We start from the raw sequence: 23,645 nt of genomic DNA on the forward strand, positions 1-23,645 counted from the left end.
TTTTTGGCCGGACGTCTTGGATTCGGGCCCATATCGTACATGGCTCGGGTCGGCATAACAAAATCCACAGATGTGAACGCACACGCCTGGATCGACGGGAGGTTTTATTGCATAAACAAATACAAAGAAATCGGGGAGGAGGAGAAAAAAGGAGGACAGGAGAAGAGGGAGGGAGGAGAAGAGACGGGAAGTTCGATTTCATCACGTACAAAAAAAAAATCTAAGAACATTGTTTTGTAAGACCTCTAGATAAAGGAACCATGGCACTCGAACATTATGTGTCTAAAGAGTAGTCACGTACCAACACGTACAGTTTATTTACAGACCATTGGCTTACATTAGGGTAGAACAGTTTCATCATAGACGTACATGGATACACACAGTAGTATTAGGAACAGCCCTTTGATTAAGTTTTCCCACTCAGAAAAGAAGCCACAGGATGACTTTATTTGCATATCCATTTAAACGTGCTTCTTCCGTTTAGGCATTCAGCATAATTTGATTGAACAAAAAAAACTAGAAATTACATAGAAAACACACTGCATTGTCATACTCTGTAAATGAACAACTGTCTAATGGTTTTTGTTATCTAGAAAATGAAGATGCAGCCTGATGAAAGAAGCAGAACAGGGCCCCAGCCTACTTCTAGCCCGCTTAGTTTAGTATCTGGAGTCAGTTCACTATTGCAAGACAGGATGCTGTTTATAACAACTCTTCTATAAGACATAGGAATTGATCTAATTCGGGCATTTTTATTTAATTAGTGAAGTAATCTGTGTTCCTCCCGAGAAATACACTAACATCATGTCATCTTTTTTTTAAGGGTGTGGTTGAGTGATTACTTAACACTCAGAAGGAAAATTGGGGTGCTTCTTTGGCACCCTAGTATCTATGCAGTGAACTATCTGGGATTAGGGTGTCTTTTTGGAGTAATCTCTACAAAATGATACTGAGGGTCTCTAGGGTATTGATCTTGTTTTACCCCTCCACTACTCCGCTCAATATCATCCTGAGGGGTGCCCGAGCTGAGCCTGTTTCTCCCCAGGGAAGAGAGCTCGGTCCTGGGCTTTGTCCTAGACCATGGTGGCTTCCTGGGGCCTGGCCTCCTGGCTTTGACTGGCATCCATCTCTGCCTGGGGACTTTCGTTACTGAAGAGGTAGTAGGGGGGACTCTGCCGCGCCTCGATAATCAACACCCCCTCTGGCGACAAGGAGGCGAAGACTGTCAGAGGGTCCACATCAGTTGGAATCCTGGGGGGGGTGGGGGGGGTGCAGGATTGAAGGAAAGAACAAGAATGATTACATGTACACCACTGTGCTGAGCATTAAATGTACACCACTGTGCTGAGCATTACATGTACACCACTGTGCTGAGCATTAAATGTACACCACTGTGCTGAGCATTACATGTACACCACTGTGCTGAGCATTACATGTACACCACTGTGCTGAGCATTACATGTACACCACTGTGCTGAGCATTACATGTACACCACTGTGCTGAGCATTACATGTACACCACTGTGCTGAGCATTACATGTACACCACTGTGCTGAGCATTACATGTACACCACTGTGCTGAGCATTACATGTACACCACTGTGCTGAGCATTACATGTACACCACTGTACTGAGCATTATGTGAACACCACTGTGCTGAGCTTTAAACATTTCTCAATCACCTCAGAAGTGCTGCAAATAGTGTTGGGTGCTAACAAACAGATTTGATTGGCAGATTTTCTATATTTATAACAGTCTCTGATTCTAAGGTTTTAATAGTCTGTGAGGAGAAAACGCTCTCCCTGTTTGCTCATTACAAACACATAATCCAAATTATTAAAAAGGCTGTCTGACGCTAAGTACATTATCATCTGAAATATCCATCTGTATGCTTTTCTTATCAGTTCATCTTGATGGCCAGCCAGACAGACTGGTAACAAACAATTTCACGTCAGACAGAAGAGGTTTTCTCATGTCGTTTATCTCTGCCATTTTCTTATACAGCAAATGTGATATGTTTATGACTATATTAGTAAATATGGCTTCCTCATAAATGTATATCAAGAGAGGGAATGAAAGAAAGGTGGAAAGAAAGAGTATATATAAAGAGAGACAGATTAATTCAGTGTTGACAGGAATGAAAGTGAGATATTATTACTGCCTGTCAAAATGTTTAGGAGGACTCTGCAAAACAGGGAGAGAAAGACTGCTATGACTGGACCAATATGAAACAGAGATTAAAAGATGACCTTGGTGGCTACAAAGGACAACTCCTTGAAGTATACATCCCAGAGACAAACACAAAGCTCTATGTAGAGGCCTTAGTGCCCTGCTGTTGCCACATACTGGAACCTGACCTTCTCTCACAAATGTCAGCATATAATTAACCTTTCCTGAGCTCTATCGAGTCTAATCTAAGACACCAGTAGCAGGAAATTTGTCCTGTACATTTTTTAATGACTCGACACTGTAAAAAATGTGCGTACATACGTAAAAACTGTGTCAACCAGACAGATTCCAAGCAGGAAGGAAGAGCAAGAGACTGAGATCTAGAACATACCAGAGACAGAGAGAAAGAGAGATCTACAACATACCAGAGGAGATAAAGAGAGAGATCTGCAACATACCAGAGACAGAGATCTGCAACATACCAGAGACAGGGAGGAAGAGAGAGAGATCTACAACATACCCGAGACAGAGAGGAAGAGAGAGAGATCTACAACATACCAGAGACAGAGAGAAAGAGAAAGATTGAGAACATACCAGAGACAGAGAGAAAGAGAGAGATCTAGAACAATCTACAGACAGAGAGACAGAGAGAGAGTGGGGGGGGACCTCAGACAAAGATGTCTCTGGTCTTTGTCAAGCCATATGGCCAAATAAAGCCCTCCGTTTGTAGCTGGAGTTTCCGTCTGAGCTGCCAAGAGTTCCTGGGCGCTTCAACAAACAACCGAGCCTCACAGACTCCAGTCCACCCTCCATTTCATTATCATAAGCCCGCTACAGTCACTGCGCCGTCTTCACACACAACAGACAATAGCCTGTCCGAGGGCTCCAAAACATGAGTTCATGGGGTAAGGGGAAGGAGTGTCACATAAAAGGGGAAAGAGATATAACGGAAACACTCGAGTGTGGAAAGTGAGCCCCGATTGAATGAATGAATCACCCCGACTTGAAGGCTGCAAGTCACACTCCCCCCGTTTTCATAGAGCCATATGCAGCAGAATAAAAGTTGCGTGCTTCTACCGACAAAGTCAAATCACTCAGCTGGCTTATTACTGGACACACCGGGCTGCAGAATCTTATCTGTCCGGCTGGGGATTGTATTTACCTCTGGCTACACTGCGTTTTATCCTCCGTATTGATTCTGTATGGCTGCCAAAAACTGTTCAATATTTTTCAGAGGCAGTGAAATCGCTTCGGGGGAGAGAGAATGCAACGAGGATGACAGAGCGAGGGGGGGGGGGTGACAAAGACAGAGAGAAATACAGAGAGTGAGTGGTTGTGTGTGTGTGTGTGTGCCTGCATGCATGCAGATGAGCCTGGATGATAGACTGAGTCAATCTGAAGCAGTCCGGTACTATTATAATAACTCCAAGACAGCTAGAAACAGGCGCCGAAGTGACGGTGACAACAGGCCCACAGCCCGAAAAAGTCAATAGCTAACCCACGGAGAGAACCTCACAGTGAATCACACAGGAATTACAATACAGAACATTCCAGAGACAGACATCAGTAACAGTGTTTGCCATTGAAAAAATAGAAGCAGTTAAATTTGGCGAAGCACTGTACCTTCACCATGGAAAATTCAGAGAAAATAGTCTTCTCAGATTAATGATACCTACACATTCCTCTCTCTACGATTATCTCTCGGGAAGTTCAATAAGTTCATTATAAGTTCAGTAGCCAATAAAGGCTCAAGAGGGCCGCGTTATATTGTGAACACGGTACAGTTAAAGGCTGTCGACTGACCAAAGACGCACAACAATCTGTTTCTCATGCACATATACCCAGTGGACTAGGCTGTACCGGGTATATCTCTCTCTCCCCACAGAGCACTGGGCCACACAGCCGGAATACTTGAATATTGAGGACAGTCGTTTACATACCAACTATCTTGCCACAATCTGACTTTCTCTTTGAGTTACGCTGTAGCACAATGTGAGTTTGTGTGTGAGTGTGTTTGTGATCTGAGGTATTCCAATTACAGGGCTCGGTAGCGGGGAGGGGGGAGAAAACAGTGCTGAGGCCGGTTTAGACCAGCTGCCTAATTAGCCAAGAGGAAATGAACAACATTAAAGTGATGCCGACTCCAACAGGCCTGTAAGACAGGGCCTGTGTCCCAATCCGCTCCCATGTTGCCTAGAGTTAGTGGGCCATTTAGCTGACATTTGGATATGAGATCACATGACGCCTGATGGATTTTCTGTGGGGAGACAGTAAGTAATCCTGAAGGAGCAACTGTTCATCGGTCGTTGCTGTTATTGTTATGGGCGTCTGTGAATTAGCGGCCATTTTGAAGCACAATGCTTTCACACAAAAGGCATTTCAAACCCCCGACGGATTACCTGTGTCGAGACAGTGAGTAATCCTGAAGGAGCAACTGTTTAAAACATTTTATGTTATTTGTTACGGGCTTCTGTGAACTAGCAGCCATTTTGATATGTTATCATAGGGACATAGCTGTTGTTGTTAATGTTCCTGGCGACTCTGGCTACTTACTGTATCTTTTTTGTGAAGTTCTTTGTCACTATTCCTCCTTCTTCCTGCTTCTCTTCGTGTTTCCCTGCGGACAGAAAACAACATTGGTGTGACACATTTGTTTGGCTGAAACATTTTCTGGAAGCATTTCTTTGTTGATTCCCATGGTGGGAATGGACTGTACATGATCGCAATACACGTTGTCCTGGATGTTAGAGTGTCTCATTCGTTCCCAGGAACGATAAAAAACTCCTTAAATCTCTTTCTCAAAGTATAACCTCACCAAGCCACATATATTCTAACAAAGGCAGGTGGAAAGAGAGGACAGTAAGAGAGACAGAAGAGAGACTGGTTATCCCCTGCCCACCAAATGAAGGACTCATCTTAATACATTTTGGTAAATTACTTGGGTCTTGTGCAGCTGCTCTCAATGCTATAATGTCAGTGCCACTCTACACTAGTGGCTATGCAACCTTAGGTAACCTTTGGCTGTGTGACACCTACACCTGAGGTAAGTGAAAAAACACAATGGCAGCCTCCCTCTCAGTCTCCCTGAAACTGTCTCCTCCCCAGGCCCTCATGATTCAGTTGTCACATTCCACACTTCCCCAGTAGCAGTCAGGCCGAGCTTGTCAGATAACATTTGTGTCTTAATTGCGAACACACCAACCGGCTACACCCCCCATTAAATGTGTCTTTTTGGGGGCAGCCTGAAGGACACAGTGCTTCGTATAGCTTGGATACCATAAGGGGGCGAAACCACTGCCGAAGATAGGTTGACGTTTGCTTTTCTCGAACCGGGACATGAGGCGTGAACATGCTTGTGAGGCGCTCGCGTGGGCACACTTTTAGAAGGAGGTCAAGTCACAGACGTGAGCCGCCACAGATGCCGGCAGGCGTGCAGGCCTCAGCTCCATGGAATTAGCTGACTGTATAACCCAACTGGCATGCCAACAATGTGTTTATAAAAAGCTCTGCATGGGCCCCTGGTCTCTTCTCCCTCCTGCTTGCTGGGGATCCCTGGCCTTCTTCCGTTGTTCTCTATATTTATCGTTGACAATCTAAAGAAATCACGGACAGCTTTTAATAGGGTTTTGCACTCATTCAGATGTACAGTCAGGACTTGGTAATACAATCTCAACATCCTGGACAGGGTGGTTATTGAGCCATTAAAATGATTTGGTTCCACTATCAGGGCAGTTCTGTTTGGTTCAGTTAATCAGTTCAGTCTATGGTAACACAAGTGCTCAAAAATGACAGATTACTGACTAAATATTGAATGATTTTTGGCAGCCATTACTGAAAATAAAATAATACATTGAAAAATACTTCCAGAACCTAGACATTGTGAATGTTTTTCAGCACCAAGGAACAGGGCAACTCACAGCACAACAATCTAATATGATTCAATAAATAATGAAGGGTCTAGTCAGCTATCACCAGGCAGAATAGTTCCAGAACATTCTCTCTTTGGTGTTAACACTAACAGCAGTGTGTCACTTGTCTTCCTCTGGACAGAGACTGTTGTCATGGGCCTTCCTCACTTAAATCTATATCTGGCTTATGAGTGAGTGATTATGGAGGAATGTGAACAGGTGCCTGGGTTGGATGAACTAGGCTGGCAATATGCAAGTCATGGTTCTTACTGCCCTACATAGGCTACTGTCATCAAAACATTCCTAAGATGTGAAGTATCATGAACATTTATGTTTGATGTGGAACTTTAATAATTGTATGATGGTGATTGTTATAAATAGGGTGGTTGATTGCAATGAGGTATCTCGAGTGTTTGTGCAATTTCGCAATATACAACGGCCCAGGGCTGTATACGGGCACTGCATTGCATCCTATATCGCACATAAGAGCACATACCCATGGTATATTGGCCATATTGTACATCAGCCACTTGGACCTGTTGCTTAATCATATAATACAGGTTTTTCAAGTGAAACTTCAAATGACAAAGTTGACCCTTCTCTTGCCCCAGCAGATCTGGTAGTATTCATTGGGTTGGACTGGATTTACAAAGGTACTGTTAGTAACAACTCGTTTTACGTGGGTAATTATGGTTGGCCTTCTCTAAAAGGATATTCCTAAATATGTTTACATCAACAACAAAAAATCCTTACCTGATACTTCTACAAAACCATCTTTGGTTTTGACGTTAAGTTCCTCTGGTTTGAAGCTATGGACGTTTACGCAGACTTTCCATGGCTCTCCAGGTGTCTGGGTCGGAGAGCTGCGGGGAGACTCGCTGTATCTCGTGCTGTATACCTGCGGCTGCCCGGTCGATGCGCGCGTTGGTGGAAACCCAGTGCGCAGAGAGCCCGTAAACGGCGCGGAAAGCCGCGAGCTAAGCCGACTAGGCCGAGCCCAACCAGGCCAGTCCATTGACAAGTCTTCGGGAAAAGTGGACATTCCAAAGTCATCGTCCATAAACCGGGAAGCGAGAGACGGACTCTCTCTGAACGGATCTCGGGGTGCCCTCTGCCTACTTCCAAGCGTGTAGAAGTCTCCTTCTGCCATGTTCAACCCGACGCTAATCCAAATTAAAAAAGTAAGAAAACGTTTTTTTTTACAGTCCAAGTTTACTCTCGCTGAACTGACACCTCCACGAATTGTATTACTGCAACCTATGAAATATGTCTTTGAGGATATTTGACTAAAAACAATAGTTTATCGCTTTTCATCCAGTGTTGCGGTCATGACAGTTATGCATTAGTTGACCAAAAATAACGGTTTCGAACACAATTACACTGACGTACAACCACCCCTCCAGATACTTCACTCGAAGTAGAATACGATCCAAGAGTTGAACTGACCTAATACCGACTTTTCGAGTGTTTTATATGGCTACTGGATTCTCAATCCCTGACGTTGAGTTTGCACAACAATGTCCAGAAAGTGCCTAGTGCTTCGGGACGCCACCAGGCGAGACGCAACAGCTGACCGCAGAAGACCCTCCCCCTCGGTCCAACTTTAGCCATAGCAGCTGGTGTGTCAATAGTCCAAAAATCGTGTCGGTTGAAACCATCTCTCTCTTGGTGACTCATTAACTTTTTAATAGAATATAACGCATGGCTTCAAGCGGGGCCTGAGGGAATGGTGGAGAGACAGAGGACAAGTTGCAATCACACTGATGTCGCCATATAGCTAAAACCAATATGTAATTGGTTCTTCTGCATGTACGGCATGTACATCTACTTATTATAGATCTATCTCAATGTAAAAGCGAGGGCTTTTTGTATTGAAATAAATAAGAGGCAACTAATCCCTCTCGGCAATGATTGAAATACAGTTTTATTCGGGATTCGACATGGATTTACAGACTCACAAGATAGAGGAAGGGTTCAAGGGAAGCTACAATTTCAGCTGACACATTATAACAAGCCAAGCTCGCACTGATGCTGGGATGTGATGCGTGTCAGAAGGAAAACGCATCCGGTCTCTGCAGGCTCCGCGTTATTGTCTTTTCATATGGAAAACGGGAGAATGAATGCGGATAATTTCACAACAGACTGGATTATCAGTCTTCGCACGCATCTTTTTTGTTGAACCTTTTAAATCAAATATGATTTAATTGGGAGTTCTAGCACAAACACATCTAAAACCCATAAATTCCAATATGTCCCCACCGTTTCTTGAGTTTTGTTTTAGTTGAAGTTAATGGCTATTATAGAAACACATCTTTATAGCCTATTAATGTTGATGTAAAATCAGAGTTTACAGCTAAGTTAACAACAATTAGGCAAGTATCTACAAAAGCCATGAGAAACCATATAGTGTATCACTTTGCATTGATCCTTTGATTGATTATTCCTCAAAACCTGAAGGAGTTACACCACATCCCTCATATCATTAATACATACAGTGCAGATGCATATTTACAACCACAATAATTACATTTTCATATTCATTTATACAGTGTACATACATCATGAAAAGGTAGCAGGGTCACACAGGAGAATGGTTTACCTCAAAAGCATGTCATCATTAGCTTATGTCAAAATATGTCAAGTTCTTCTTGTCATCCATCATGAAATCTCTTTAAACTTTTGAAGAGGTCATGGAGACATTCTGAGAAAGAACCTCAGACTAGAATATATACAATGCATAGAGAGCAGAACCTTATATCTAGAGCCTATAGTAAATGGCACATGGTGATAGATTGAAACTAATGGAGAAATAAACCCATTTCAATGATATATGGGAAAAGACTGTCATTCTAAATGCTAATGTATTCAAATATTAGTGCTTAACCCACCCACATAGAACTCATTGAAGGAGTACATATATTTCAGCTTCACTGAAGCTAAAAGTCATAGGTGGGTTAATTGTTTCTGCCAAACAGTTTTTTGGTACTTTTCTACTCTTTTTTTTGTCATTACTGTTGTGGCTGTTTATAGCATGTTCAATAGCCTCTGATGGAAACACTTTCTCCAGAAGTGAAGAGGGGTATAGTTTGTGTTGTGTTAAGTTAAATATGCATTCTGTGACTTTTGCAAGTAACAACCACATTTTGAAACTGTGTAATACATTATTTATAAGTGCATAATCTAAAAGTAGAACGTCATGTCATTCCACAATTAGCCATCAAATTACATATTTATAAATAATTGGTTTTGTCACATATCTGCACATACAAAAAATAAGACCCCATTTTTTTTCAATTGAGTTTGGCTGAACTGTGCCACTTTTCTAACCAGTGGCCAGGAATTAAGGAATGCATCTTTAAGTAACATGTTTGAATCAATATGCTATTATATGGTTTATTGTGTAGAGACAAACTAGTCTGATTCCAGATCTGCATGTTGTCTTGCCATACTTTTGATGGATGGCAATGAGTTGGAATAAGAGCACAAACGGACTGTTCATTGGGGGTTTGAATTTAAACCTTTTTTCATTTGGGTCATTGATTTTATAGCAATTTAATGCAAAAATTATTGAATCCCAGTGACATCATGGCGTTGCATAGGATTGAAGCGTATATGTAACTGAGAGGCAATAAACATGCTTAAATTTAAATGTAAACACCACAGATGAGGTATGTGTTTGGTTCTGCATCTTAAATACCACATCAATTCAATTCAAAGGACGTAACAGTGCTATTTGGGACCGCTACACAATATTTGATAACAGATTAATAAGATGCTGAATCTCTTATCTTTCAAGAAATGAAAAAAACAACAACTAATTGTTCCTTTTCAAGTTTCAATAAAATTAAATGAATAGATAAATACATTAATAAATACAGTAACCAATTAATAAATATATCAACACAAATAATAAACGTATTATAATAAAATAATTGTAAATTAAACAACACCCAATGAAATATCCCAAAGATTCAGCATTAATAGGGATTTTTGGGGGAAATGCTTTACTGGGCATTTTCTTCAGATTTCTGTATAAAAATGTCCTTTGTCATGTCTGGCCTCAGGGCAGTGGTTTGATCTTTCAACATCATCTTACTAGGAATGACATTTCAATTGTTTTCCACTTAATCAGAGGATAAATAAATCTGGCATTTGAGCTGACAGGCGGTTTGTTTTCCATCGAGACTTTTTTCTCCTGTTCCTCCTCCATTTCTTAGGGGAGGTATGTTTGTGCTGAGATCAGAGGCGCAATACACCTTTCCCTACTCTCCTAAAAACACTTCCTCTTAGGCTGTTTGAAAACACACACGTTTACAAAACTCCTGCATGGTCCCCAAAACACCTACTTGTCGCAGATAAGAAAGGAAATTGTCAGAAATATGGTTCCAAAATGAAGAGTTCATCAGAGGGTAAAAATGTGTGGTGCTCCTTCATCCTTTGTTTCAGTGACATCTGAGGAAAAGTATCACTAGGAGAAACAGTCTCAGGCCAATGTAATTCATAGATGTTGAGGACACAGCGGATGGATTTTTTTTTTTTACCCAAGTAAACACTGAATCAATCTTTTCCATTGTTTTCTAAGCAATGTGAAAAGCACTGCCTTAATTCAAGATGTACAAGGAATTCAAATAATTAATCGGGCAAGGAATACCAGCAAAGGCAAAAAGAAAACACTAGCTTAAAAGGTTTGGCTCAGGCGATTCACAGAGAAATATGCAAAGAGATGAAAAGAAATGAGGCTACCCTACAGTTCTGCTGTCCCCCCGTGGACTAGGGAAATTACATCCTCCTCGGCCTGCTGACATATCAGTGCCGTTTCTTGCCCTTGCCGTAACTGTCCGGCGAGTCATAGCTCCGACTGCGGCTCCTGCTGCCAAAGGTGGAGTTACAAGACGAGCTTCGACTGTAGCTCCGGCACGAGGAGTAGCTCCTGCTTCTTCGTCTGCTTCTACTTCTGGAACGACTGAGGAAGAAGCCGGGACTGGGGCTCGGGCTTCGGCTCCGTGTGAAGATGCTGCTCCAGGACGATATGCTGGTAGAGCGACTGCTGGATGAAGGGCTGGGCCGGAAGTAGGGTATTGGTCTCTTCCTGGCACTGGGAGTAATCAGGGTCGACATGATCAGCATAACAGAGAGGCGGCTAATCAAGCAGATTAGGTGACATTTCAATTAATTGTAAAGGATTTCAATACAAATGCATTGCAGTGTTATTCAGAATTGGACATGAATGCCAAACTCATTTTCAACATACTGAAGAACTGATTCCTGTATTTTCAAGAAGTGGCATTTAATGCCGGAATATTCATTTCTGGAGTGTTGTTACCTTCTCAATAATGAAATAAATGCATAATCATGAGCACAAAGGTTTAATTTTGCTGTCTAGTTTGATCCATTGCAGATCGGTAATGCCAGTAAACAATAAATCTGATAAATTGCCTTCCTTTTACAGCCCAGTCTGATAACATCTCTGAGACAAACTGAAGGTTGTGTCAAGGATTGAAAGGAGAGGAACTGTTTTACCGGGAAACCATTGTATCTGTGTTAAAATATGTATACAAAGTAAAAGGGATGGTTTTGAATTTATATTTTGTTACTTCATCTATTTCCCCAGAGTCAGATGAATTGTAAACGAAAATGAGTAGAACTATGTTGCAGTTTGAAGAGACTTGCCAAGTAGCGTTTGTATATTCTGGTCCTTTCACTATGCTAGCTAGCATTGATTTGCAAAATAAACATCCTTCCTGCTGTGCAGTGAGAAAATAATTGCCAAATCCTGAAGTATCCCTTTAAATGAAAACATTACGGTGCCCAGAAACAAAATGCATGTAATGTGAAAGTGTATCTTGACAGGATGAGAAAAGGGAAAGAATACCTGGTTATCCTCCTTGCTTCCAGGTGACTTGGCGAATCTCTCCTCCTTTTCCTCATGGGAGAATATGATCTGCGCCTGCATCTCTTCCCGCTTCGCTTCCGACTGCTGTGTTTCAATCCTTTCTCACAAGAGATGGGGTCTCTCTTCCTCTCTTGAATTCTATGCCAAATGTCAAAAGAGGCACAGTGATTGTTATTTTAAACCCACCACATCTGCGCATCTTGCTATCATTAGGTTATCAGTAAGCGAAGTGGTAGTTTGAGCAAATGTTTTTTAATTATTTTTTTTTACCTGTCTTTACTGTATCTTGAATAGCTTCCTCTAGACATCACACTGTCAACACTTCCTTTCTTTCTCCAACCAGCCGAGCAACTTGATGAACGTGAGTAGGACCTTTAGAGAAGCATAACAGATTCACTTCAAGAGCTCAAGCAAAGGCCTCATATTTCAAGTGACCTTAATGTGTCACCAAAGCAAATTGGAACCTGAAGGAAAACAAACCTGGCAGATGACCGTGACTGGCTTCGACTGTAGCGTCTGGAGCGTCTGGAGCTGGCTGATGATCTGCTCCTGCTTCTGCTGCTGGACGAGTTGGCTTTTGTCCACTTACGCGAAGTTGTCACCGCCGTCAAAGGAGCAATGGAAGAGACAGCCTTCTGAGTGCTCCCCAACCTGGCCCCATCTCCTGAGGTTATTACGGGCTCACTACAACGATAACAGTGGAACTACACTTATAGTGCTAACCATATCAGCTGTAACATTTCTGTACAGCATTGGCATTTGGCTGGCTTAAATGCAGAGGTAAGAAAAGTAATCTTTGACTTGAAGATTTATTTTTTTATCTACAGCAGGGCCGGTTCTAGGCATTAGCGACATAAGCAGTCACTTAGGGCCCCCAACTGCTAAGGGGCCCCAACCACTTCAGGGCCCGACCACTAGGGACTGCTTTGGGAGGGGCCCCCAAATTTTGCTTAGGGCCCCAAAAAGGCTAGAGCCTGATCTACAGCATGATAGTCCTCAACAATGGAAATCTTACCTCTTGCAGATGACGTTGTAAATGGGAGCAGGCAAGCCGTCCACATGCAGAGGTTTACACAGGGACGCGTAGCTGGTCACGGAGTTCCCAGAATCAGACGCGTTGTCCCCGTCTGTAAACTTATGCTTTTCAGGGGAAGCCGGTGCTTGGACCTTATTCTCGCCGCTGATGTTCGACCTCGAAACACCAGTTTTAGTTGACGGTGGTGAAGATGTGTCATTCCCGGAATCATAATCCTGGGGTCCTTTGCTCTGATTGGTCAGAGTGTGATGGTGAACCGCTGTTGTGTTTAAAACCTCACCGCCAGGTTTTGACTGCAAGACCTGTAAACAAACAGAAAGAGGGTGTTGCTTTACTTCTAGAGGTGTTTTGGATAGATTAAAGCAACTACCTTCATGATGCACTGAAAATACTCTACAAAGGCACGTATTTCCCCTCGAAACACAGAGAAGAAATTATTTTTGGTGGGGGGGGACAGAGAACTTGAAAAGATTAAGATATCATGCAAATTTGTGGCATGCAAAAAAGAAAACAAAGGAGTAATTAAACTTATAATGAACAAAAAAAGGTTTAAAGGAAAATTAGCTAGTAACAAAAATCAACATATGAAAGTAAGGAGAAAGAAACAGAAAAGAGGAAAAACTAGTGTGTGAACAAAACTACCAAACGGTTTAAGCCGAGTGAGAGAAAAAGATAGAAGGAAAAAAAATAAAAGAAGGAAAAACAATAGCCCCATTACAAAGCCTGTTTAAAAGAACATTGAACAAACATCACGGAATGGGTATTATGTAGAAATAAAAAAAATATTGCAGACAAAGAGAAATCCCATCAGTCTAACTAAGAAAGCCCTCAGAATAGGACAGATGATTGTGCTTTTTCCCTGCAAGAAGAAAATAATTACCCTGCAGCGAACCCTAAATACAGTAAATCCCTAAGTCTGCGGATAGCATCGACTTACCAATCAAGATTTCCTCCTTAAGTAGGTAAGGTGTAAGAAAAAGGGAAGAGCGGGCAACATAAGTGCATCATTAGAGTCGTAAATTGCAAGAAAAAGACAATAACCCTCTCTTCAAACCCTGAGCCAGTTAGACTGTTATTGGCATGTTCCTTTTTCTTCACTTAAGTGTGATTGTTTAGGGGTTTTCTAAAGGGTTAAAAGCCCATGTCATGATTTTTATTGTGTACTCAATCATGATTTGTTACACGTCTATAAGAGTGTTTTATTACAAACTGAATATAAGTATGGCAGGATTTGAAACTTGCTTTGTAAACTAAATCTAACCTTAACATCTTCCTAAAAGATTAGAATCACCCTCACTGTATTCTAATAACCCATTAAACAAGGTATTCTCATAATCCATTAAAGAAGGTATTCTGATAATCCATTAAAGAAGGTATTCTGATAATCCATTAAAGAAGGGATTCTGATAATCCATTAAAGAAGGTATTCTGATATTCCATTAAATAAGGGATTCTGATAATCCATTAAAGAAGTTATCCATTAAAGAATCATCCATTCCTGTCTTACAACATCTGACCAGCCTTGAGAGTGATAACCTCAGGGAAAAGATCAAAACCATCCATCAAAAGCGATTGACTAATGTTCATCAATCTAGTTAAATATTCCTCAAGTACCTACCTAACAATCACTTAGTGTCCTTCTGTCAAACTTAGTTAACCCAACTAACCACATGTTCCACTAAAGGCACCCCTAACCATTCCATATTAGGTCCATCTGACAAAATGTAGCCGTTTAGAAACTGCTATTGCAAATATCCGCCACATACTCAGCATTCATACCAACTTGGAGTTCATCAGTGTATATGTTATGTATTCATACCTACCTTTTCATTTATGGCATGCTTTGATTAGGAAATATTAAACATACCTAACTAATGAATTTGTTAGAACAATAATGAAATAGTTTCTTATTTGTTGTATGTCTACAGGAATGACTAAACTACATGCACTTTTACTGATAGTTAATTAACTTATAACCTGTAAAAATAAGTACCATTAGCACAAAACTTAGCTGGGAAATTGTTTGAAACTAGGAAATTGTTGTTTTCAATCAGTTACTGAAAAAGAAAATGCCTTAAATTAAAGACTATAAATAACAACAAAAACATGATATGGTAGAATTACCGCTTAGGTAACCAATTGTAGAAAAAAAAAAAACTCTCCAGAAAATGGTTTGGCTTCATAATAAAAAGCATGCGTCACCATCGGCCTGTATAGTTTATTGCATTTCGATTACAAACCCTGTGGTCTGTGATTAAAAAACATCTGGGGTGTAATTAGCATAATTTAATGATCACTGGAGAGAAATTAAATGTATTTCATGCCTCAGCGAGCATGAGACAATGAGTCAACGAGCGGACAGAGCTGCTGAGTTTCAAATCCAGTTCCAAGTCACATAGAAAGAAACGCCACATGCTGAAGTTAAATGTTGCCATCCTGCTAAGTCCTGCAAATATTTCAGAATTTGCACCTATTTCGGATATTTGATTAATTGTGTCGACAAAGACAAAAACACTTTAATACCGCTGTACCACGGAGTCAATGGCAATTCCTAAATTCAATAAGAGTGTTGTTTTGTTGACAACTAGAAGTAAAATACTTCGCATTTAATGTGAAAGAACTCAAGAAATACAGACAAACTCTAGAAAATAGCCCTGCTGCCATAGAGCCTTTTGCTACTATCATTGCCCTGATAAATTCAACTCATTCTTGCCCCATTAGCTTTTCAACCCGCAGCTTGAATGCAACCTCCGCATATTATCATTAGATGTCTACCACCAGCAAGTTCCCCGGGTGCTGTTTCTGCTAACTTTGTATTTATTTGATGGTGTTAGATAAAAACGGAAAAACAATAACAGATGACATTACTGCTAAATGAGGAGGTAATAGAAAGCAGGTCAGGAAACACACAAGTCATCCAGGCCATGTAAAATTTGTTTGATTCAGAAGTCATTGGAATTCATCCAGAGCTATATTTAATTTGAAAGACCCTATTCCCCCCAAAAGCTATTCATATCAGTGCTAAGAAGAAGTGTTTATATACAGCACAATATTTATTTAAAATATTTTTTTAGCTTAGCAAGGGATAGGGTCCAATTGCTTTATCAACAAATGAATATCTTAAGTAAATACACTCTGACAGTTGTTACATATGAAAAAGAAAGCTTCTCCGAACACCGTTGATGCAGTTTCACATGGCCTCAATGGAGTAGTAAAACAAAACCGCCGTTCTAGAAATGAAGGCTGAGACCCGAGGAACACTTACGGTGCCAGCAGAAAGGATGGAGTGAAAGATCTGAGTCGTTTTACAGACTGACTTGATCGCGGACCCCCACTCAAACCCTCTGCGGTCTGGGCGTGTTGTACCGGGGTCCTCCCTCCACGCTGACAGGTATCCCAACGAAGAGTGCTTATCCGCAGATTTATGCAGATGATGCCTGCGTAAACAAGGAGAACAAGGAGTCAACATGTCAACACTTCATCGTTTATGGTTCAGTCCAAACTTAATCCTGCTTCCCCGGCTGAGAGATTTTTCTGGCCCACAGCCGTTGATACATTACCGACCAATTGACTCCAAATGGTGCTCAGCTCGGTGTGCAGCTGAAAGAATACACATTTGGATATCACTAGGGCAGTGTTTACTGAGCAAGTTTATCCGAACACTTGTATTTGATTGAGTTGTTTAACCAATCGACCAAAATGGCTTTTTAACTGGATATAACTTAGCGGTGGCCTGCTGCTGAGGGACAAGTTGATGTACCGTAGGTCCACTTTAGGATCTATCACAGACTGGAAGGAGAAGCATCACTCAGCCACCTCATATTCAAGGGGATGTACAGCTGAACTGGGATCAATGCTCTGCTGTTTACCGACGAATGACTGCCGCAGCAGAGCAGCTGTGTGTGTGTATGTGTGTGCATGTGTGTGTGTGTGTGTGTGTGTGTGTGGGTGTAGATGTGTATGTATGCATGTTGTCTTCGATAGAGCTTAGACAAACCAGCTCAAAATATAGCCCAACCATCAGACAGATACTGCCAACCAGCCTCTCTAAGCCGGAGAAAAGCGTTTCACATTTCGAACTTGAGCTGTGAACACGATCCGGGAGAACTAAATGGGTTTATATGGGTAGACTTGACGATTATGCATTTCTAGAATGATTATATCCGGCTACAATTGGTGTAAAATCATTTTCCAGGGGACAGTTGATATGGAATCCCCTGGTATTGAAAATGATTCTACTTCCTACTCATGTTGTCTCTCTACTAGCCACAGGTGCAATCCAAATGGCCCCCTATTCCCTAAGCGTACTTCTTTGACCAGGGTTGACATGGCGCTACGAGGGTGTAGGGTGCCATTTGGGATAGAGGCAGGCTTTCGGCACATTCTCAGCGAAGCGCTGTCTTCGGGTCGGGATAAAACCTTGCCACTGTTCAATTTCAGTAATGATTTCCTCTGCTGAATATCCCAGGGAACCCCCCAATAATGGAGCGATCCAGAAGGGATTTAAAAGCAATCATCTCTGCTTTAAGATTACTTCCATTCGAAACCTTGAGCTCTCAATTCCGTCTCCCCCTGTTAACGGTGCCAGTGGGAAAATGAATGAGAAATGACTGATGGAATGAGAGGGTGAATGAATGAGCGGTGTGCGTATGAATGAGTAAATGATGTCCTGTGATAAGTCAGTTGTTGTAGTGCTGGGTGGAGGTGACAGCAAATGGAAGTTGTCAGACTACATTGTCTACACTGGTTACATGTATTGACTGCAGACAAATTACATTTTAGAGTTGGGTTATTGACACTACCTAACCCTAACCAAAGCAAAAACTAACCCTAACCTAATCCTAACCTTTTCTAGCCCAGAGCGACTACATTATTATTCCACCAGAAACTGAGCTGGTTGAGTAGACTTAACTGATCCTTAGTCAAATCTGCTACGATAAGTATTTCCTCGATCGAAAAATCAAATTGATCTTATAAAGCCCTTTTTTTCCACCAACAACCATCCAAAAGGGCATATACAAACAACTAGCCTAAAACCCCAAAGAACAAACAATAAGATTGTAACATGGATGAAATCTCCATAGAATGTTTTCCTACAGGTCCTAGTTTTACCTGGACTACAGCCCAGTTATAAGGTCAAGGGCTGCAAAAAAGGAACAAGGCTAACTGCAGTTGGCACTGGACGGAGGCCATAAAGCCCTCAAATGACAGTGAGAGTGGATGTCAGTAGCATGCACGTCAACCTCTCCCGGTTTAGAGTAGCGGAGAGACTGACTGCAACACGACTGGTCTTTGTAAGAAGTGTTGATGTGTTAAAGGTACTGAACTGTCTCTGACACCCATCAATAGCTCATAAGACATGCCACCGGAGCTCTCTGCACAGTCCTCAAATCCGGAACAGAAGCTGGGCGCTGTACAGTACTAAAAAGAGACATGACTATATAAAACTCTCTACAACCCCGGGTTCTCAAGGTAGCCAGGAGATCGGATTTAAAGATAACATGTGATAAAACATTATCTGTTAGGACTGTGAAGCGACGTAAAGACACTATTTAGTCACTATCTGCCTATTTAGTCACTATTTGCCACTATTTTAAGACACTGTCTGCCTTAATCATATTTTGTATTTTATTTTGACTTTGCTATTGTTTATTATTTACAATGTTGTTTACATGTTTGTATGTATTTTAGAATGTATTTTTGTTTCTCTTTGACCTCAGGAGGAATAACCATTAATTTGGCTGTGGCTGATGGAGATCCCAATAAAATACCAATACCAAATACCAACTCTATCAGTGCCAGCGCAGTGCCACCCCAGAGATCAGATCTGGCAGTGTCATTCTAATTGAGTGCGCATTGATCTGTGAATGCCGTTATCCGGTCAATCCCTGTGAAGCTGTGATAAGGAGGCTACCGCTACAGTCGTCACTCCTTCCTGTTATCACAGAGTCACCTCTGCCAAACTGATGGTCACAAGACTATAGCTAACCACACCAGACCACTAGACCAGACCGGACCAGACTCAACCAGAGCAGACCACACCAGACCACTAGACCAGACCGGACCAGACCCAACCAGAGCAGACCAAACCAGACCACTAGACCAGACCAGACCCAACCAGAGCAGACCAAACCAGACCACTAGACCAGACTGGACCAGACCCAATCAGAGCAGACCAAACCAGACCATCAGACCGGACCAGACCCAACAAGATCAGACTAAACCAGAAAAGAGCAGACAAGACCAAACCAGTGTAGAGCAAACCAAATCAGATTAGATCAAACCAAATCAGATTAGATCAAACCAGATGAGATTAAATCAGACCACTAAAAGAGGTCAAATACGGAGGTATGGATGCCTGGGAGTCATGAGACAAAGGAGTGGGGTTCAGTCACAGTATGTGTGTGTGCGTCGGTCTAACCTGCTTTCCACGCTTGAGGAGCGGCAGGCAGAACTCTCTTCTGACTCAGACCTCTGGTAGTGTCGTCTGCGGTGGGTGTGACCCCGTGAGCTGGATCAGGAAATGAAAGGAGAATGAGAGATCAATGGATAAATATCTTCTAACTGAGGAAGAAATGCCTAAACACTTCAGTGAGGGATATTGATCTAGTCTGTTCCTCAGTGCTACCACTCTGAGGGAAAGTCTAATCACTTCATGAAAAGAAGAAAGTCAAGAGATGAGTGTTGACTGACAACCAGAGAAAAGAGAGAAGAAAGAGTGAAGATTTATATTTATTTTTTAAAAGCCAGTTGTCTGACATTCTGTAGCAGTCACGCCGTCTGAACCTTACGAAGCTCTACCCTGCTCACAGAAGAATAAATGTTGTCGTTTCACAGCGTGAAATTGGTTTCTCCTACTCTCCTTTTGGTGCCTTTTTTCACATTCATTGTATTTCTCGTCTTTTTTTCCACTCAAAGAGTGGAGAATTTCATGGTGCTTTCAGACTAAGGCTGTGTCATTGTCTTCCCCTACTGGCTGCTTGTCAATATGGATCTATACGAAAACATTTCTAAAGAATATTATGAAAATTGTCTCACAGATCCTTGTGGAAGCATGGCTGATTCACAGCCAGAAGACGGATTGGGCTAAAGAAGATGTACAGTAATGAAAGATGTATTTTATTCAGAAAATCCCATCGACCAACCTTTTCTTGTGCTTTCGATCATCCCTCCTCTTACGTTTTAAGCTTGAAGAGCTGTGCTTTGTTTTTTTAGAGGTGTACCTGTAGTAAAGCAAGACATTCAAAATGTTGTTTTCGAACACTTGATATGTTATTAGGTATTCTATTGAAACTGCCACTTAACTCAGAATGTACATGACTTTGAAATGTTTGCCGAGGCAATGTTGCCAGCCAGACTCAAAAGCTGTCAGAAAAAGATGATTGCCTAAAGAACTTGTTTCAACAAAAGATCAACAATGTCGTTAGCTTTGCGATGCAGGAAGCTGCTACCTGTGCCGTTTGCTTTTTTTAGAGCTCTTCTTGTTCTTCTTCTTCTTCTTCCTCTTCCTCACTGGAGACATGCTGTATGATGGAGACCTATGAAACAGACAAAGTGTCATAACCACACACACACACACACACACAAACACACACACCATTTTCTACACCATCTATCTCCTGTTCTGAACTAGGTAATGCCTCCCTCTCTCTCTTTCTCTCTCTCTGTCTCTCTCTTTCTCACACACATGCACTCTTTCTGTGCGTCTCTGCAAATTCAATTTCCTCCGAATTCTGTCCAACAATAGACCCGGAGCAAGGGCCATCTGAGTGCCGTTGCCTTTTATCAACTGACCTTTTCCTCTTCCTCTTTCGTTGTGATTTCCTCTTCTTCTTCTTACCCTTGGGAGTGTGGGGCCGAGGGGAGAGATCATCATCAAATGACACACTGAAACAGGAGACCGTGACAGACCGGTTAATAAATATTTTTGAACAGTATTGCTAATGTTTCTCATGATTGGGATTCACAGTGTACAGAAACTCTGTAAAGAAAATCTTTTGATTTGGTCGCACCTGTAAACAGCGCTTGTTTGTAGAAATAAAATAAAAAGAACCTTGGTTTCAGTATAACCTTTTGTTAAAATAACGGTAAAACAGTAGCAAAATATGTTGGTATAATTGGTTATAGCCATACTACATTTTAGCATTCAAAACCAGTGGCGTAAGTGCAAATTTAAGAAAATGGTTGTATGGTACATCTTGACAACCGCCAGAGTAATACCTATGTATACTTTATTGACTGTGCATTTCTGCATAGACAACAGCATAGAAACACTCGCTGGAAGGGAGACCACGTACTGCTGGAAGTGATTTTGGAGAACCAGCAGGGGGCACTCTTACTGTATCTCTGTTGTAAAAATAAACTCCCAGGGGAGAGAAAGGGACATTGCACTGCGTTGGTTTGAAATCTTTCAGATGCGATGCAGTATTGTAAAACTTTGTCCTGGCTACGTGTCCAATATGGCCCTCATACATTCATGGCCACCAAATCATCCAAAGCTTCCAATTGGCTCATGGATCCCCTCTCTTCCCGCTGTAACTGTTCCTGAGGATGTTGCTGTTAATGAAAATGTGTTCTTAGTCAGCTTAATCATAAGCACGGCCTTACTGGCATAGAACAGGTTCATCTCTGTGCTTCGCTCTTCCTTAATCACCAGCCAACTAGTTTTTCTCTTCTGTTGACGCTCACTTCCAGACATTGCCTTTCCATCCAGAGGATTTTAATTTGTCATTAAAGAGATGGAACTCTTGTCAGAGCCCATCTGCCCCTCAGGATGAAGTTTCCCCGAAAGGTCCACTTCATTTGCTCTCTGCAAATGGCTGGTGAATTCATTACATGGGTCTTTCAGGTATAAATAGAGGGACGGGTTGTTGTGTTTGTGTGTGGGGGGGGGGGTGTATGTGTGAAAAATAGAGAGAGAGAGGGAGGGAGTGAGAGAAAGAATGGGAGAACAGGGTGGGGACATTAGTGTTGGAGGCTGATGGAGAGAGCGAGGAGAGAGACAGAGCTGTCTTGGAAAGGGCCTTTAGCTGCAATTCACTTGGGCAGCCTGGCCGCCTTGGCTTCAGTAATGAGGTGGGTGAAAAATTTGTGTTATCAGGAATATCGGAGAGGTTGTCTGGAGGAGATAAAATGAGATGCCCTGAATTAAGAAGGCCGGGCTGCACGTTTTCAGCGCTAGTGGCAGAGCCCATATATGTTTGGTAATGTTTTGGCTTATCAGCAGACATATGATGCTGCATAAAGCTTTTCAACATAAATGAGACAAGGGAGGTCAATAGCTTGTCCAGGCTTTTCCTGTGCTTACAATGTGCTGTGCACAATAAAAGCTTTTAAAAAATATTGAAAGAAAATGCAAATAGCCTATCAAAAATGTAGCTATATAGCAGTAGGCTAAGCAGCTCAAATGACATTGAATAAACTGAGTGCATCAGCTGGTAATTTAATGAAGTACATTACTACAGTTGAATGAAATCTCTGATCAATGTTAGTGGGATTTCTAGCAATAACACTGAGCCACCGACAGACAATACATTGAAACACTTCTATTCTGAACATGCTTACCTCTGCTTATGTCTGACCTGTACAACTGCTGTCTCAGGGGTTCATCTAGTTAATATTATTATTTTCTTCAGTCATTTTAAACTGTGGAAAGAGGTTTTTACTGAATGAACAATAGGTCAGATTTGTACCCAAATTTGTACAAGCCTCTCATTCATAGCTTGTTCAACATAGGAGGCTTATTCCTGGCCCTTTTTGCTAGGCATACAAATAAAGAGTATTTTTGATAGGCATTTAAAATTAGGTTGAGTTGTGTCCGCAACCAGATTACACTGGTGTAGTTTGTTAAGCGGAGCTGTCTGTTTTGGTTCTACAAAGTCTAATATTGAACACTCAGTTAATTGCATACATTCTTTCATTATGCAACAAAGCATTAGTTCAATGTCTTTTTCTTGCATGTTGACAGCTGCTTACTGTTTTACTTTTTACATGTTAAAACTACATGTTAAGTCTTTCATGCCTTTGAAATGCTGTCACCAACCAATCACGTCTAAATCCTACAGCTGTAGAACTTACTGCTGTCAGTGAAACTAAGGACTAATTTGAATATGTCACTCAAAAAACTGTCATGATTATTGACTCAGTAAAAACAAGGTAGTTCAAAAAATAACAAATGGTTTTTAAAACTGCACATCATTAGTGCTAAAATGTTTCTATTTTCGCACATTGTTTTGCAAGTTTAATTAAATCCATGTGTATTCTGTGACATTCAGTGTATCATTCTTTTCTTTTTCATGCTGTACTCTGGAACAGTACTTTCATACATTTCATACAGTTAATCCCTGGGCTCTTGGTGTTTTTGACTTAGATGTCTTGTTGGGCGTGTTTATTTATCCAAGCTAGTGGTGAGCTGATCAGAGCTGTGAAAATTTTTATTTAGAAATGAGCGCCCTTTTGCCTGCTACTGAATAGGGAAAACTCACGGACTCTAACAACATTACCAAAGGCATCAAGCATATTGCTACGCAACAGAGTCCACAGCGAGCAACTGAGTAATATGATATAGACACAAACTCTAACTCCAGCAGAAAACCCATTACATCTGATGACAGCATGTTGTGTTGGTGTTTGTGTGGAT

General features: G+C 41.5%; 2 protein-coding genes across 2 annotated transcripts in view; both read right to left on the reverse strand.

The window, feature by feature from the left end:
* Window positions 1–73: 73 nt before the first annotated feature.
* On the reverse strand, window positions 74–7,609 carry hspb8 (heat shock protein b8). Its single transcript, XM_013136582.4, has 3 exons — window positions 6,831–7,609; window positions 4,723–4,786; window positions 74–1,251 (listed from the first exon to the last, which is right to left on the reverse strand). The coding sequence occupies exons 1-3, from the start codon at window positions 7,225–7,227 to the stop codon at window positions 1,074–1,076; spliced, it is 639 nt and encodes a 212-aa protein (XP_012992036.1). The 5' UTR covers window positions 7,228–7,609; the 3' UTR covers window positions 74–1,073.
* A 374-nt stretch (window positions 7,610–7,983) lies between these two features.
* Window positions 7,984–23,645, reverse strand: part of srrm4 (serine/arginine repetitive matrix 4) — a 62,290-nt gene continuing 46,628 nt past the window's right edge. Inside the window, exons 3-12 of the mRNA XM_010876031.4 lie at window positions 20,801–20,893; window positions 20,458–20,544; window positions 20,152–20,229; window positions 19,428–19,517; window positions 16,272–16,443; window positions 12,986–13,308; window positions 12,451–12,654; window positions 12,241–12,342; window positions 11,950–12,108; window positions 7,984–11,172 (exon numbers count right to left, since the gene is read on the reverse strand). Of these exons, the coding sequence (XP_010874333.2) occupies window positions 10,884–11,172; window positions 11,950–12,108; window positions 12,241–12,342; window positions 12,451–12,654; window positions 12,986–13,308; window positions 16,272–16,443; window positions 19,428–19,517; window positions 20,152–20,229; window positions 20,458–20,528 (1,488 nt within the window). The 5' untranslated portion in view covers window positions 20,529–20,544; window positions 20,801–20,893 and the 3' untranslated portion in view covers window positions 7,984–10,883. The remainder of the gene's footprint in view (window positions 11,173–11,949; window positions 12,109–12,240; window positions 12,343–12,450; window positions 12,655–12,985; window positions 13,309–16,271; window positions 16,444–19,427; window positions 19,518–20,151; window positions 20,230–20,457; window positions 20,545–20,800; window positions 20,894–23,645) is intronic.

Source organism: Esox lucius, chromosome 13 (genome assembly GCF_011004845.1).
Source record: "Esox lucius isolate fEsoLuc1 chromosome 13, fEsoLuc1.pri, whole genome shotgun sequence".
Lineage (NCBI taxonomy): Eukaryota > Metazoa > Chordata > Actinopteri > Esociformes > Esocidae > Esox > Esox lucius.

Excerpts from the sequence above, each read along its gene's own strand:
- hspb8 (XM_013136582.4), bottom strand. The coding sequence starts at position 7,227 with ATGGCAGAAGGAGACTTCTACACGCTTGGAAGTAGGCAGAGGGCACCC. Across the intron at positions 4,787-6,830 it reads TGGTTTTGTAGAAGTATCAG|GGAAACACGAAGAGAAGCAG; the intron begins GTAAGGATTTTT and ends TTCTGTCCGCAG. Across the intron at positions 1,252-4,722 it reads AACTTCACAAAAAAGATACA|GATTCCAACTGATGTGGACC; the intron begins GTAAGTAGCCAG and ends CACCCCCCCCAG.